Source organism: Corvus cornix, chromosome 1 (assembly GCF_000738735.6).
Source record: "Corvus cornix cornix isolate S_Up_H32 chromosome 1, ASM73873v5, whole genome shotgun sequence".
NCBI lineage: Eukaryota > Metazoa > Chordata > Aves > Passeriformes > Corvidae > Corvus > Corvus cornix.
The window spans coordinates 47,626,513-47,643,757 of NC_046332.1; the positions used below are offsets into that span (position 1 = coordinate 47,626,513).

Consider the following 17,245-nt stretch of genomic DNA (forward strand, 5'->3'; position numbering starts at 1 on the left):
GAATGACCCCTTTCATGTAGATATACTTACTTCGGATGAGAACAGGCACAACTACTGTGTAATTGCCAGTTTTACTTGTCACCAAGAGGGTGTATTTTCCAGCTTGTCCTTCTTGTATTTGGGAAAAAGCCAAAGATGTAATATATCTATAAAACAGAAAGTAAAGTAGTATTTTTCATGCTAATATGAAGAACGTAATATGCAGCACACACAATTAAATGTAAGCTCTTTAGTGCTTACAAAATCCCTTCAAAGACACTGGTATTCACGATTTACAGAGTGCTCTTCAGCCTGAAATGCTTTCATCATGTGTCTTCCTACACAAGCAGCGCATAGGAACTTACAGCCACAGTACCACATGCTTAATGCTGAGGGTTGGAAGGATGGCCTTCCTGAGCTTAAGGTAGTTCAGGAGCTCCACAGCCAAATGCTTTACCTACAGTCTCATTCTACAAGCTTTGCATGAGGAGGCAATTATCCAGTCTCAGGTTCCTGTCCAGGTTTGGCTGTGAGAGTTAGAATGCTGTTGCTGTTGTTCTTGATCCTAAAAGTCACATAATTCTCCATGCCTCTGTTTCTTTGACTATAAAGTCACAATTTTTCCTCATGTGAGCATGGCAAAGTTCAAATTCATCAATGTCAGAGAGCGCCTGGAGACCCCCATGCATGATGCTATACAAATTAAAAGAACAAACTTGTTTTAAAGTGTTCTTGGTTTTAAGATTCAGATGTGTACATTGATCTAAATGACAATCGGTAAGGTGCTGCTGGGTGACAAGAGTTAAGGATTAGGAGATTGAAAAAGATAATGCATAACATGAAATCAAACACAGGCAGTCACAGAAAACATTCAATTTGCATTCTAAAAGAAAAGATCTCTTAAAGGATCTTTGATCCAGTACATCCCTTAACTTACCTATTCTCTGCATCAAAAGAAAGTTTACAAGCTTTGCTCTTTTTAAAGAACCAGAAACATGAAATGATATTTGAAATGCTCATTGTTATTCTTAATTCAATATCTTCAAATATGTTGACTTCCACATTTTTAATTGTTTGGTAGATGTTCTCTGTTCCTTGAGAATTCAAGTAACACCCAAGATCTTCCAAAATACTAGAAACCTGCAATGCAGTAGGACAGACTGTTAGGTATTTATTCGCAATTAGCTTTGTTTGTGGTTTTATGCGTTCAAATATTTTTAAAGGATGCTCTTGTTTTCATTTCTACCATCAAACTTATTAATAAATATGTTGAATTCTACTGCATGAGGAAACTCTATAGGGTTCCTGTTGAATTAGTTAATTCTGTTCTCTAGACAGACACCACAGAACAATCATAGCCGGAGCCGTGATAACTTCAGTTAGTGATACAGGTTATTCTTTACACTTAATTTTGTTTCCTTTTGCTTAGAACCATAGGGAGACACAGAACTATAATAAAACCTTTCTGTCTGCAACTTGGATGCAAAGGCAGGGTCAGAATCTTGGGTTTATTTTAGCATCTCACTGGTTGTCACTGCATCATCTGGCTAGACTGCTCCTCAGCTCCTTGGGGGCTATACTAGGTAAAGAACATTCAGGCTGGATGCCGTCATAGTTTTCGTTTCCTCACCCCTGTGTACAGCTAAAGGAGAATTGCAAACAGAAAGAGAATCTTCCACAGTCATTCTGAAAGCCACCAATGGATTAATGGGTCTCTAAGATTAGCTGCAGCAAAAGGTGGCACGTAAGTAGCTCCTTCTGAAGAGGAACCCTAAATGTCTCCATTGCTTTGTTGGGTGAATTTTATCCAGTGTAAATTTATGAAAGGACAGAGTTGATTGCATCCCTGTTTTGCTTGGCTGGTTGGTTCTTTTCATGCCTTGCTCCTTTTTCCTTTCTCTTGACCTGAGAAGTACCTAGAAATAGCAGCCATATTTTGCCTTGTCAGATATATATCCTTGTCAGATACAAGGACAGCACAGCTTTGGCTGCTACACCTTCATTTGTTATTTGAATTACTGATTTATTTGTTCAGGAATGAAAAAGATTTCATAAGACTTCCTTGAAAGAAGAATCCTTGGGAAATATTTTAACCACAAGTCTCAGCTGATTTATAATTCAGTTACACGTCACCTCCACCTGGCTTTCTGCCATTTTGAGTCAGAAGAGAAGAAAATAAAATTGTATGCAATTCATTGTGCAGCTTTGGTGTCTAAGCCAAGGTTTGGACCTGGCAGAGGTTTATGGGCTTTGGTGGTGGGAATAGAGGGTGGTGCAGCTTCCCTGTCAGTCCCAGCAGCTATGGCACACACACACACCATGGCCTTGGAAATCTCCTCTTAAGGGGACATACTTTCATATATATTTTTACACTGATACATTGCCAGCAATATCCAGCAATATTCAGGCATGCTGATAAAAGACAGTATCAAGGTGTCAATTAAAAAGCCAGTTTTAGAGAAAACTGGTACTTAACTATCCAGTTTCAAAGTATGAATTATGAGATATATATCCCTCTAACCTTCTGTAGCCATATTTGGCATAACCCTGGTTATTTTGACTGTTACGTCCTCACATTCTAAAGGTTTAGGGCGTTGTAAGTTCCTGGGAAGGTATTTCTGGAATGGACAGGAACATTTTATAAGCAACTTGTTCTCTGTTATATCACCTTAGGAGATACTGATGTCTCTGGTGCTTCTGAACCTTCATCCTTCTGGCTGATAAACCCACACGTGATCTCAGATGTATTTTGAGTCATTGTAGAAGTGAAAGCAACTGCTGTCATAACAAAAACTGCAAAACAGAAATAGAAAACATATGCAATAAAGTCGAGATCTCCACTCAGGGATAATAATTTTAGTTAAAATACAATAAAACTGTAGAAAGATTACATCTTTAAAAAAACCCCACACTAAATATGCAGATACACCACAAAAATTTGCTAACTCTTCTGTGTATTGAAGCTGAGCGGAAGCTCTATTTGGAGAACCTTTCAAAAGCATAGGTGATGCCTTGAAAGGCCACCTAAAAGTTAAAGTTAAAACCTAAGGCATCACAGGCACATCACGATTTACAAGTATGTCTCATAATACTGCAGAAAATGTCTAAAACCAAAAGCTTCTATGTGTTTTAGAGTCTCCTTTAGAAACCATATTACCAAACACAGACTCTCTTTTGCACTTCCCTTCTGCATCCTTGTGTTGGAAAGGGCCCTGCAGCACCAAACCCTGCAGCACAGGTCAGTGTTTGCCCACTGTGAGGTGGAGGATGGTCATGCACAATGCCTCCCACAGAAGGCGAGGACGAGGAATGGGAGAATGGAGAACTGCCTGCTGTAGATCAGGTTTGAAAACTTCTAAGGAACCTGAAGGTGAACAAGTCCATGGGACCTGATGAGATGCATCTGAAAATCCTGAGAGAGCTAGCAGAGGAAGTGGCTAAGCCCCTTCCATCATATTGGAGAAGCTGTGTCAATCCTGTGAAGTTCCCACCGATAGGAAAAGGGAAAACCTAAGTCCCATTTTCAAAGGGGGAAAATAAAAGACCTGAGGAACTACACACCAGGCAGTCTCAGTGTCTGTCAAGATCATGGAGCAGATCCCCCCAGAAACTATGAGAAGGCACATGGAAAATAAGGAGGTGACTGGTGACAGACAATATAATTCCACTAAGGGCAAATGGCACCTGACAAATCTGGCAGCCTTCTACAACGGGGTTACAGCATTGGCGTGTGAGGGAAGAGCAACTGACATCATCTACCTGGACTCGTACAAAGAGCTGGACACTGTCCTGCACGACATCCTTGTCTCTAAACTGGAGAGACATGAATTTGACAGAGAGACCAATCGGTGGATAAGGAACTGGCTGGATGGTCAATGGCCTAATGTCCAAGTGCCGAGCAGTGATGAGTGGTATTTCTGAGGTGTCAGAATTGGGACCAATACGGTTTAACATCTTTATCAATGACACGGACAGTGGGATCAAGCGCACCCTCAGCAAGTCTGCTGATGACATCAAGCTGTGTGCTGCAGTCAACACACTGGAGAGAAGGGATGCCATCCAGAAGGACCTGGGCTGGCCTGAGGGGTGAATCTGGGTGAACCTCATGATGCTCAATAAGGCCAAGTGCAGGGTGCTGCACCCAGGTGAGGGCAATCCCAAGCACAAACCCAAGCTGAGTGGAACATGGATTGAAAGCAGCACTGGGCAGAAGGTCTCGAGAGTGTTGGTGGATGAGAAGCTCAACATGAGCTGGCAGTGTGCACCTGCAGCACAGAGAGCCAACTTCGTCTGGGCTGCATCAAAAGCAGCGTGGGCAGCAGGTCAAGGGAGGGGATTCTGACTCTCTACTCTGCTCTTGTGAGACCCCGCCTGGAGTGCTGTGTTCAGCTCCGGGGTACAGAAGGACATGGAGTCATTGGAGCATGTCCAGAGGAGGGCAAAAAAGATGATCAGAGGTCAGGAGGATCATTCCTATGGACACAGGCTGAGAGAGTTTGGGCTGTGCAGCCTGGAAAAGAGAAGGCTCTGGGGAGGCCTTTTAGCATCTTGCAGGCAGGTAGTGAAAGCACAAGAGGGGATGGTTTAAACTGAAAGAGGGCAGGTTTAGATTAAATATTAGGAAGAAATTCTTCACTATGAGGGTGGTGAGGCATTGGATGAGGCTGCCCAGAACAGTTGCAAGTGCCCCAAGTAGCAGAAGTCCTTTATCCTTATGTATAAGGAGCTGTGTGGGAAAGCTTCTGATTCCTCAAAGGCATCATCTCTCCAGAATGCTTACTATAAGCCTTTCTGCAGGGACTACAGCTTGAAAGGTCACCTTTTAGCCTTAAAGGATCTACAGTAGCCATGTACCCACCACTACACCAAATAGAAGTAAGACTGTACAACGGGCTGGGTAAAATGTGTCTCATTTCCACTAATTCCCTAAAGCCAGCTGTCAACAGTACAAATAAGCAGTGAATAATAAAATAACATCTTTCTCCTGGCAACCTGAAATATTTCTGCCTTCAGGCCTTGGCTTTTTGCTTTGTTTTCTTTTTTTACCCCCTCAGCTTCTGAGATGGTGGTACATAAAGCTAGAGTTGAAAGAAGGAAAAAAGGTAAATATATCACAATGTACTTGAAGGATGAAAGCGATGAGTCTCTTTCTGTAGGCAATGAAGGAGCAAAACTGGAAGTAAGAAGAAATGAGTAAGAGTTGCTGCCATCTCCTCCTTGCCATTTGTGTCTTCTGGAGCTGTCGGAGCTCTAAACTGGCAACACTTTGACAACCTCTTCTCCTTGGCAAACGTGGATTATGGCTGCGTCTTTCTCATTCAGGCATCCAACATACACTTCATTTAGGTTGCCACCTCGCCACAGCATGCACAGGCAATGGTCTGCTTTTGCAGATGTCTGAGTAAGACCCTGAGTGTTATTCCTAAGAAAGGCGAACGTGATTTCTTTGTGGAGACATGTATCTCCATTCATTGACAATAAAAATAGTAATAATGGCACTTCTTGAGACATGGAGTGCCAGAGGCAGCTGAAGGGCAGGTGTGTGTTAGGTATCTACACCAAGCATGCTGAATTCCTTCCATCAGTGCAACTCAGGTTTCTACCTCCTTCCCTAGCCTTTCACTAAGTCCTTCTCTGCTCAGCTTTCTTCACTTCTGTTGGTTTCTTGACTGATTTTGCTTTCACCCTTTTCAAAGCAGAGACCATTCACCTGGCTCACGGCTAGGGATTTAGCTGATGGAAACTCACCTACATAATACACCAGCAGAAATCACCTGAAAATATGACCTCAAAAGCACAACTCATTTGGCCTGCTGAGCATTCCCTTGCTTTAGGTTTCTGATTTGTGAATAATTTTAGCTTCTGATTGTACAAGCTAGGTCAGTGTATCCCAATGTGGCATTACTCCGCTTTTTTGCTCATGTTGCCTTGTTAGAAGGATTCCTAAGGCCACAGCAGAAAAGGGAAGGGTGTATTTAAATACCAACAGGGAGAAGATTTGCAGCTAAAAGACAGCTGTAGCAACCAGACTGTGAGTGAGACATGCAAACGAAGTGTCTGATGTGCTGGAACTGCATCTGTAAAGGATGGTATGTGGGACTATACGCTGGAAGTAGTGAGCCCCCTGACACCCTCATGTGTAAGAGGAAATGTGACTCATTTTCCTGTAAACTGCAACAGCTTACCACTGCTGTGGTGTACCTTTATTCCTGTGAAATCCACGAAAGTTTTTACAGTAAGGAAGGATATTTTGAACCTGACGTAATTCCAGATGCTTTACAGTGAGAAACAGATGAGTAATATGATAGTAAGAAGTATTTACATGACATTGAGTGGCCTAAAGTTGTGTAGGTCTTAAAAGACCTTGTGTAGGACAAAATAGAAAATCAGAGCATGAATGAGCCTTTCAGAACAAGTAAAATCAAGAAAAGAAATATTGGGAAAATGGTAATTCTCTAATTCGCTGTCTTGATCTTTAAGCTTCTAGCTGGCCTGTTCAGGGACTGCTGTTATGGTCTGCACATCAGTCGTCCTCCTGAAAACCCAAATTAAGAATTGCAGAGACTGAAAGCACTGGGTAAAGAATATCAAATATGTAGCATGCATAATCATATTGCCTATTGCTGAACTAGAGTGAAGCTGCAATGAAAATAAATTACTGCCTCTGAACAATTTATGCCTGTTTGTTTATGCCTGCTTTCCATCTTCATTATCTTTTTATAGGTTATACAAAAATAAAGGCAGTAGGAGAAGTCTTGTTCTCACTGCAGCCAGACAAACGTCTAGTTGCCACAAACAGAGCCAAGCTTTCATCAAGATGTGTAGGCACATACTTGGGGAAATGGCTGTAAAAGGCAAAAAGGGAGCTTACGTGTTACAGTGCTGAGAAGAAAGGCCTGAGTCTGCTGGAGAGATACCAAACCAAGAAGCTCTGTTTAAGCTAGTTCAGCTCTCAGATGAATGGAACTGCTTCCAAAATTTTATTTTCAAATGGGGGGTGCAAAAGATAGCCTTTGGAAAACTGGGAAAACCACTCCAAAATATGCTGAAAGTATGAGTTAATCTGAAAGACAATAGCTTGGGAACTGGAGAACTGTGGAAGATGAAAACCCTTCTCTTCATACCAAGGGATGCATCTTGTATTTGTGTTCAGCTCAGGGTGCTTAATATTTTATATAGCAGTGAGGCCTTTCCTAGACATAGAACAATCTCCCACTCCACTTTACAGCTCAGAAGATTTACATAAAGCAAACGATGATTTGGGTCTTATTTGGCTTCTGACTATTTCCCCTGGCTGTGACTCTGGATCAACTTTACAAAATTTTCTTCCTGATCAGGGGAGAACTGTTGTTATGTCTGTCATGAATTGCCAGAAACAAATCTTCAAAGTGGTGGCATGGATTAGCTTATTAATCATTCATTAACTCTTGAAACCTCCCCCTTTTGTATGTGGCAGCCTTTTTCTCAAATCACCTCCAAAGTGGTGGATCCTGAAGTGAGAATTGTACTCAATATAAATATGGTAATAATCAGAGGGAGGCAGGACAGGTAGAAAGAACTGATCTTAAATTAATTCCTATCTTTTAACCATATCTTATTTCTCTCCCATCAAACTTTTGTCCATCCCCATCTTTTTGCACAGCTTCCTTCCTCAGCATCTTCACCCTTTCAGCTTAAGTAACTCCCAGCTCAGAAAAATACGCACCTTGTGAGTTCATTCTCACATGGTGATGTGGCCAGAGGTGTTGCTCCATGTTTCGGAATAATAACCATGTTAGAACAAGGTTTAACAAGCAAGGTGGGTGACAAGATGCCACTGCTGCAGCTCATGCTAATTGTGACCAGCTGTTGTGACACTGTCTGGGGTATGTCTGGGTCAGGAGCAGTCATTTACCTGGTCTTACCAGCTAATTACAATAAATGTCATGGGAATTGATTTAATTATTCACAGCCGTGTTCAAGCATGATCGAGTTTTGAGGAGGAAAGAAGAGCTATAGAGTGTGATAGCTCTATGCGGAGGTTTAGAGGGAGGGGACAAGAATCTCTAGACTTGAATCACTGAGCAGGACAGCAGCGAGAAGAGTGGAGCAGGGGAGGTCGTGTGCTTTCAGAAAGTGCTCATTTCGGGTCTGTGTACTGAGTCAAAAACTAATAATGGGGACCAACACTGCTACTATACAACATCCTGGAATGTTACTGTCACCTGCCAGTCTCGTTTGCCACGGCCTTCAGCCCTTCACGCGGATTATTTTTCCACCTGCATCTGGCACCACCCCTTCCCCCGCCCCCCCAGCTCCTCTCCAATTTCCGCCACCCGCCTAGGCGCTGGCACTCCGCGCTTGTTTGTCCCGGGACAGTGTCCGTGCGGGAGCCGCGACCTCGGACACGCAGCAGCGGCGGGGAGGCCCTCGGGGCGTGCGGGCGGCAGGGGCGCTGCGGCCCCGCACAGCCCCGCGCATCCCGCGCATCCCGGTGCTCCTGCGGGACTGCCACCGGGATACAGGCGCAGTGCCCACCCCTAACTCGCCCAGTTCTGGCTCCGGCGTGATTGCAGAGGAGATGCCCTGCTTTTTCATACTCTTAGGGAACGAACCGTGACACAAAATTTCCTTGTAAATTTTTCCATGCATTAGTTAAATCGCTGATTACTGATTTTATTTTCTTACTTTTTTTTTCCCATGGCGCCTCCAGCAAACATTTTCTGGTTTTCTATTGAAAGACAGAAAGCTTAAAAATACTTTTAAAAGCTGGGGAAGGGTCTGGAACATAGGTCTGATGAGGAGTGGCTAAAGGAGGTTAGCCTGGAGGAAAGAAGGCTCATGGTGGACCTTCTTGCTGCCTACAACTACCTTAAAGAAGGTATGGTGAGCTTGGGGATCAGCTCTTTCTCCCAGGTAACAAATCAGAGGATGAGAGGAAATGGACTCAAATTCCATCAAAGGAAGTTTAGATTGGATATCAGGAAAAATTTCTTCAGGAAAGAGTGGTCATTCATTGGAACAGGCTGCCCAGGGAAGTGGTTGAGTCACCATCCCTGGAGGTATTTAAAAGGTGTGCACTTTGGGACATGGTTTAGTGGTGGACTTGGCAGTGCTGGATCAATGCTTGGACTTGATGATCTTAGAGGTCTTGATTCTCTGATTTTGGAAAAAAAAATAGAAAAAAGTTTGGGTTTTCTTTTCATAAGAATAACTCATACAATAAGAACCTCTTTCTCAGAAGAACACCTTCATGTAGGTTGAGCCCCTGTTTATTATAATGGTCTCAAAAGTGTTTCTTCAGAAGAGATATTAAACTAGAGCTTGTTGTCACAGTGGCTAAACAACCTTTGAGTTTGACTGCTCAGGCTGGTGCTCACAGGGAGCTCACTGAAATCCCTGCTGCTTTAGCCATATTTGGGCCATTCCAGTCACTTGTGATCCAGTTTGCAAAGAATAACTGGGACTGCTGAGGACACCTTTTTTTAGGAAGTGGCTGAAAAGTGGCTGAAAACCCAGTAAACCTCAGCTACCATGGCAACCTCTCTGAGGAAGAGCCTACATTGTGGCTGGTTCTTCTTCTGCTTCTTGTCCACATCTTCCGTGCTCTCAAGGGAGCTTCTTCTCAGCTCCCACATTACCTTTCCACTCCACTTAGTATGGTGAACAATGAGCCACATTAGGAGGTGTTTTGCCAGCAGACAGAGGTCCTTTTGCCTCTGCTCAGCACTGTCAAGGACATACCTGGAATCCTCTGTCAAGCTGTGGGCTCCTCAGTGTAAGAGAGACATGGACATACTGGAGAAAGTGCAGTGGAGGGCCACAAAGATGATTATGGGACAGGAACATCTCTCTTAGGAGGAAAGGCTGAGAGAACTGGGACTGTTCAACCCAGGGAAGAGAAGGCTCAGAGATATAAACACCTGAAGGGAGGGTGCAAAGAGGATGGATCCAGGCTCTTCTCGGTTGTGCCCAGTGACACAGAGGCAATGGGCACAGACTTTTCCACCATGTGGGTGACAAAATATGGACACAAATTGCCCAGAGAGATGGTGGTCTCTACCCTCAGAAGTATTGAAATGCTACCTGGACAGGGTCCTAAGCAGCTGGCTTTAGGTGGCCCTGCTTGAGCAGTGGGGTTGGATCAAATGACCTCCAGGGGTCCATTCCTCAACCCTGCTGTGATTCAATGAACAACTGGACAATTTTGTGAGCAAAGAAGCACTGATGTGATGCCACCACAGAGGCCTCCCATGAATCAGAAAGTGGCATTGGGCTGTCCTTATTCTTGACTGTTCTCAAGAGGATGTTTGCTCATGGGAATGACATGCTTGTGCTATTAAGAAGGGGGATAGACAACCCTGAAGTAAGGTAAGCAGATACATCTCTTCTAATGACATAAGTAAGTTTTCTTTAACTCTTTTATTTTTTTTTAACTGCTCTGTGTTAAAGTACTCCAGTCTGACACACTCTAGCACTTCTACTGACATCAGTGGAATCGTTAACTTCTTGCAGGCAAAGGCAACTTTAACTTAAGTTAAATAAAAGGTAAAGGTATAAGAGTCCTCACACATAATCAAGAAGAAGAAAAAGATCTGCCTGAAACAGAAATTAAAACAGAAGATGGAGATAAAGAACTGATACTTCTTGTCATTCTCGTATGGTAAAACTTCCCTTTTAAATGAAAACAAGTTTCTATAACTGACTAGATGATATTGTCCTTACTTTCCTGGAAGAGGGAATGAGGAGGGAACACAGAAGGCCAGAGCTGTACATGGAGGAAGAATGGACAGAAAGAGGGAGAGTGGGATAGAACAATTTTGCTGCAAATAAGAAAAGACAAAAATAAATCTAAGCTATCTGAAAAAAATCATAGTTGCTATTTGGTACTAAATACAGTGAAAATTAACAAAATAAATACTAGCTGTTCCTATTCGTGTCATTAGGAGGTTAGGGTTAAAAATAATTGCAATCCCAAAACAGTTGTACAAATGTAAAATCCAATATATTCCTTATTGAGCATATTGTAACAATAAATCACCTTTCAAACTAGCCCTCGTATCTCACACATTAGAAATCTCACCTACCCACAGAGGAGTAAATACTGTCTTACTTCTGCAACAGTAACAGAGCTAAATATCCAGGCAATAAGCTAGCTTTTCTGTCTGTTTGCCCTGCTCATTTTTTTCAGCCATTTTAAAGGAAGATTTTCAGAAAACCTAACTCAACCTAGTGATCTAAACCAGCTTCTCAGCTGAAATGTGAATTTCATGACATTAGAGGGATTTTGAAAGATACATCTTCAGAAGCCTGTGAACAAGAGGTGCTCCATGCTACATTGCTTTGGGGTCATTGTAGGAGGGGCTCCTGAAGCGGATGGTGCAGCAGGACAGGATGCCCACAGCTCTGCTCTGCTGACAAACCTGCCTCTGCTGAGCAGCCACAGCAGCAGCACCCACCCACCACTGGGCAGAGATGTGGGGGCAGCCGTGGAAGTCGGGCTGTACTTTGGGCATCTTCCTGCTTCTCAGCAGCTTGTAATATGGGTAACCAGAGGAATTCTCTGAAGAAAAAAAGGGGAAAAGCAAATGGCTCCAAACCTCAAAAGAAGTAAAACACCCATAGATTTACATCCATTGGAAATAACCATTTTCCTGCACAGTCTTTTCACCTTCAGGGATCTTCAGAATGATACCTTATCTTCTGATCCATGAAATATATGGTGATGGATTACCATAAATATGTGGTCTGCTGGGCCCAACAGTTTCACTGAGTGAGCAGACCATGTACTGGCCTTATCCAGCATTCACAACCAGCTTGCACCCAAGTTTTTGCATGTTTTGGGAAAGAGACAAGATCAAACTTGATTCCCCCCGGGGTGCCCATTGATTTCACCTTCCTGCCAGTGGCAGGGCTCAGTGCCTGAACTTGCTCTGGAATGTTTGTCAGCTGTTTGGCTGGAGAGAAATCAGTGTATTGCTGGGAGATGAACAGATTGTGCAGGTGGCTGGGTCCCACACATTTCTGGGGTTGTCCTTAAAAAGAAGTGTGCTGGCTCATCTCATATTTTCCTCTGCCATGGAATGTAATGGACACTTGTATGCTCTGTGAGGGAGTTTTCAACAGTATTGCCCTATAATATTTGTTCAGTCAGACACACCATAATCTAATCCGCAGTTGGTCAGAATCTGAGTTTGCAGTCCTTGCTCATATAAAATTTCCTCTCATTTGCCAGCCACAGGGAGACCTTAGGCAGCTTCTCACATCTTCATTTCTCTCAGCTGCCCTGAAACTGGGTTTCATGAACATCTCTCAGTAAGAAGGGGTGCAATAAAAAAAAAGCAAGAAAGACTGGTTGTCAATGGAAAACTTCCTCTGATGAAAGGTCATCGAAAGCCTCTTTTAAAAAAATTTTCCAGTTTGTAAAACATGAAACTGTTACTGCCTCTGTTCCCAGGCCCCATCCATGTCCCCACCTCATCCACTAATGCAGGGCTAATTGTATGCTAGATAACATTCCCTTTAGCCACCAACTCTTGCTTGGGATGACCAGAAGAATGTAAAATGAGAAACTGGAACAGTGCTTTTAATGTATATAGCTGTATTTACATATATATTGTGTTGTATATATCGTTTTCTGGAGTTCTTGGGATTGAATTTCTTGCTGCTGGGGAGCATTTATTTCCAGCCAATAACACAGGCAAGATGTTTGTTCTTTCTTGAAACTTTTGCAGTTCTGAGCCTGTAATTTTAAGACCGACCCGCTGCCTTAAGTCTAAAGATATTGCGGAGATTTTCCTCCAGGTGTTATTATAGTTTAGCTTTGCTTTTCTGGTTAAGTGTTGCCATTTCTGATGACATTGGCTCATCATAGGGATACCATCTGTTGTCAGCACAATTTGTTACTCGGTCTTATCTCTAGACAACAGATTCTTAGAGGAAACACAGGCATTTTTAAGAAAGTAGATATCATTCATTAAATGCTTAACATTTTTTACATCGAAATTGTTTTTCAGAGTGATCTGCTACAGACATGTATGGAACTAGCAGTTCTCAGGATTTTTGCGGACAACTCTGTCTCTGATCCTTCAGATCCTAGCTGTTTTGTATGTCCAAAAGCATTTGCATTTTTTTCCCCTATAATAGCCAGCCTTACAAGAAGAAACACTGCCTCCCTGTACACCTTGCCTTGACTAAATAATACCTCAACAGAAAGAACACTACTCCTAGAGGATAACCACATCTTGGGGCTCTCACACCTTTTGCTTTCTCTGCAGAACTGTCTCCTAGCCATGCTGACAGGGGCCTTTGGGCACCATCACATCCCAGATGCTAATAATTTTTATTTATTTTGTTGTGCAGCCTAGCAAAGCTCAGTTAAGAAGAAAACACAGAAATCCCTCTTTGACAGGGTTTGCTTGGTAGTATCAACAGTCATGCAAAGTAGGAGATCATAAAATATTCATTTTCATTTTTACTCCACTTTCTCTTCAAATAGCTCACGTAGACTTTCAGCCATGAATGAATAATATCTAACAATTGCTCTTTGAAGTAAATATTATTATCTCTGTATATGGAGCTGAAAGTGTACTACAGGTTGTTAAAAACCTTTCTCGTGTATGCATCAGAACTATATCAATCACGAGAAAAACATGCACTCAGTCCTGGATTTTGAATCAGCAAGATTATTTTTTATAGGAACAAGTCATTAATTTTAGAGAAAAACAGTTTCAGGCATTTGAGATGGAAGCAAATGCTATTTCCTTTTTCATAACAGTTAATTGTTGAGTTGATTTTCAGTAGAGGAAATCAAGCTTTAAATTCCAAAATTCTTCACTCTAACAGTAAATAAAGGTACTTTCTATATATTAATATTATGCCTTCTTCTATTTAGATCATTAAACAACAACAACAAAACCTGGTAAGACAAAGATGCATCATTATATTTCACTCTATCAAGGTATCTGATGCATAGATTATTTATGTGGGAAATTGCATATATATTATTTAAAGTGTTCAGGTCAAGCTAGCATTAACAGCAGGAAACACATTTACATCAGAAGAAGGAGGAAAAAAAAAATCAGTAATTTAAATACTTTTTGCCTTGAGCATGAAACATGTCAGATGCAGTGAGAGCAAAGGCCAGGCTGGGCTGGGAGAAATTATGGTGATGGGAGAAAGAAGAGCATCTCCAGAAGAGAGAAGAAAGGTGAGACAGAAAATAAAAGATTCAAGAGAAAAAGAAATCAAAGGAGAAAGGAAGGAAAGATGTGAAGGGATGCAGTGAGAGAGTGGGAAATGGAGACGAAAGGGCCTGAGGAGTGTGATGAGAAGACCTCACCTGCTAGCTGAAATGGAATTCCAGTGGGACAGCCATGGGGCCAGCTCACTGTCATGGCTGGTGGTGCTCTGCAGTCCCCTGGCCCCACAAGTGAAGCTGAGCCTGCAGGTGGTTGCCTTAAGGGTGCATGTCACTGCCCACAGTGAAACCACTTCTTCAAAAGAGAGGGCTCGAGAGCTGAGCCACAAGGAAGCGGCTGTGGGACACAGAGAAGAGGGGCCTCTCTGGGGGTCGGGGAGCATCTTCTGTCAGAGGATGTCTCCACCAAGCTGAGCAGCTGCCTCTGCTTCTGCTGCTCAGTCTTCAGACTGTTGCTCACGCTTTTACAAAGATATATTTTCTCATGTAAATTTGGTGAAGCAGACTTTTTGCTGTCTCACTTCAACTCTTATTTTTGAAGCAGTTACAATTTCTGCTTTCACGTGCTGGCAGAAAGCCTAATTTTTACAAGTCCTGATGAGGGGAAGAGCAAGTGTTTTGCTAAGCTAAAGAGCTCCAAAAAAAAACCAAAAAATCCAAATGAAGTTTGTGAGACACCACGGGAATACCCTGCTGCATCTGTCGTTGTGGGCTGGGGGAGGTTTCCCATGCTTGGTGAGCACTTGCTCTGCTGGTGACAGAAGACCTGCTGCAGTCCTCTCCGAGAGCCCGGGGGCTGCCAGCCGGGCAGGGAGCTTGTGCCACGGGGCTGTACTTATACCAGGGGGAACAGGGAACTAGCACTGTTTGCAGGAAGGTTCAAAGCAAGCTACAGCTGTTCTGAAGTCGTTACACAGATTACTTGTCTAGGGGATAAAAATAAAGGCCTCCAGGCTCAGATGCGTGCCTGTCGGGGCACAGTCCCTCAGCCCTCGGCCTGTCCCTGCTTGCCACCTTCCTTGGAGCATATGCTTCAGGAGCTGCCTCCTCATCGGCTCCTGGTCGCTGGTGTGTAAGGGGTGGAACTGGCCCAGGTGTAGCTGAATTTGCTGGTGCCAGCAAGCCCCTCTGGTTTGTATCAGGACAGGACATCACAGAGGGGCAGACAGATCTCCCTACCTTGCACAGCTATGTATCACAGTCACCAGGCAGAGAGTGGATCCAGTTCTAAGGATTAAGCTGCAGCATCTCCCCCATGATACCCCAGGATAGGCTGGGGGATTTTTATTATTTGCTCAGCTGTTGTAATTTATATATAAAGTTATATTTTATTATATTATTCATTCAGTTGTTATTTTTACTTGCCAAGAGTTAAGCATTCATTCTGCAATTGTTCAGAACCTGGGTAAAAAGAATCCCTAAGCAAATAAACTGAGTGTTGGTAAGTGTTCTCAGAAACATCTCAGAGATGATATCTAGATTTTTTATTTTTTATTGATAGATGGTATCAATAATAAAATATCTTCTGCATTAGAGAAGTCAAAATAAAATTGTAGATGGACCAGAGCTAGACAGGCATACCACATCTAAAAGAAGACACAGAAAACATCCTAAAGGTAACTGCAGGGGCAATGGGGCACAGAGGCCAGCATTGTTCATGGATATGAATGCATGATCTCTCACAAGACTGCCTTAGAAACACTGACTGAGTCAATAGCATTGTACTGTGGTGCTGAAGACAAGTTTGTGTGTTTTTCAGTGCAAAGGAAGGAGCTGGAATGATAGGAAAACTAGGGAGGTACATATTTGCAAAGATGCAAAAATGAGAAAAGGATTGCATGGGCATTAAAGAAATTGATGCAAACATGAAAATACCATGATGGCAACAACATTTCTTGGCTGGCAGGTTGTCCCTTTTTTTCCCACAGCCCGCACTGGTACACAGTCCCATAGCATGAATGACTTTAAAAGACACCCCTGGAGATTGCCTAGTCCAGTGCATGTTATGCTCAAAACATCATCAGCTAGTACAGGTTGCCTCAGAGCACATCCTGTACAGTTTTAAATACCAACAGGGATGGAGAGTCCACAACTTTTCCTGGCAATATCTTCAGTACTCAAACAACCTCACAGTATAAAATTGTTTCCTGATATTCAGAGTGAACATCCCCTGTTTCAGTTTGTGCACATTGCATCTGGCCCTGTCACTGGGTACCACAGAAATGAGTCTGGCTCCCCCAACAGATATTTATACACATTGATAAGGTTCCCCCCAACCCTACAGGCTAAACAGCTCCAGCTGCTTCATCCCCTTCTCATATGCCAGATACCCCAATCCCTTTTCATCTTTAGGAAAAAAGGAAGACATGAGGAACTACAGATCAGTGTAGTCAGTGTAATCAGCCTCCGTGTCTGTCAAGATCATGGAGCAGATCCCCCCAGAAACTATGAGAAGGCACATGGAAAATAAGGAGGTGACTGGTGACAGACAATATGATTTCACTAAGGGCAAATGGCACCTGACAAATCTGGCAGCCTTCTACAACGGGGTTACAGCATTGGTGTGCGAGGGAAGAGCAACTGACATCATCTACCTGGACTCGTACAAAGAGCTGGACACTGTCCTGCACGACATCCTTGTCTCTAAACTGGAGAGACATGAATTTGACAGAGAGACCAATCGGTGGATAAGGAATTGGCTGGATGGTTGCACTCAAGGAATTGTGGTCAATGGCTTGATGTCCAAGTGGAGAGCAGTGATGAAGGGTGTTCCTGAGGGATCCGTTTTGGGTCCGAAATGGTTCAACATGTTATTTATCAGTAACACGTCTTGTACTTTCTTGTACCCCTTTCAACCGCACGCATATATACAGGTTTTGCCCTCAGAAAACAGAGAGTAGACAGTTTGTGCTTCTGTTCCGAAAATAACAGACATCTACCCCAGCCACTGAGAGCTCACTGTCAGGCGCGTGGCCTGACAAAGACTTGTCTGAATACTTACTTATCTACCAGGCAAGTGGATACTTGTCCTTTGATTTAAAATTGGCAAGTGACCCAAGTGTTTTGTTTTCTCTTCCATCTGATGCA

At 43.0% G+C, this 17,245-nt stretch overlaps 1 protein-coding gene across 2 annotated transcripts in view; it reads right to left on the reverse strand.

The window, feature by feature from the left end:
* The window catches only part of FLT3 (fms related receptor tyrosine kinase 3), a 41,436-nt gene extending 26,999 nt beyond the window's left edge, over nt 1-14,437 (reverse strand). The window contains exons 1-4 of one of the 2 annotated variants that reach the window (XM_010400268.4): nt 14,300-14,435; nt 2,648-2,772; nt 917-1,119; nt 31-146 (exon numbers count right to left, since the gene is read on the reverse strand). In XM_010400268.4, the coding sequence (XP_010398570.3) occupies nt 31-146; nt 917-1,119; nt 2,648-2,772; nt 14,300-14,354 (499 nt within the window). In that variant the 5' untranslated portion in view covers nt 14,355-14,435. Of the gene's footprint in view, nt 1-30; nt 147-916; nt 1,120-2,647; nt 2,773-14,299 lie in introns of both variants that reach the window. The other variant, XM_019286300.3, reaches the window with a different exon arrangement.
* Between the last annotated feature and the right edge of the window lie 2,808 nt (nt 14,438-17,245).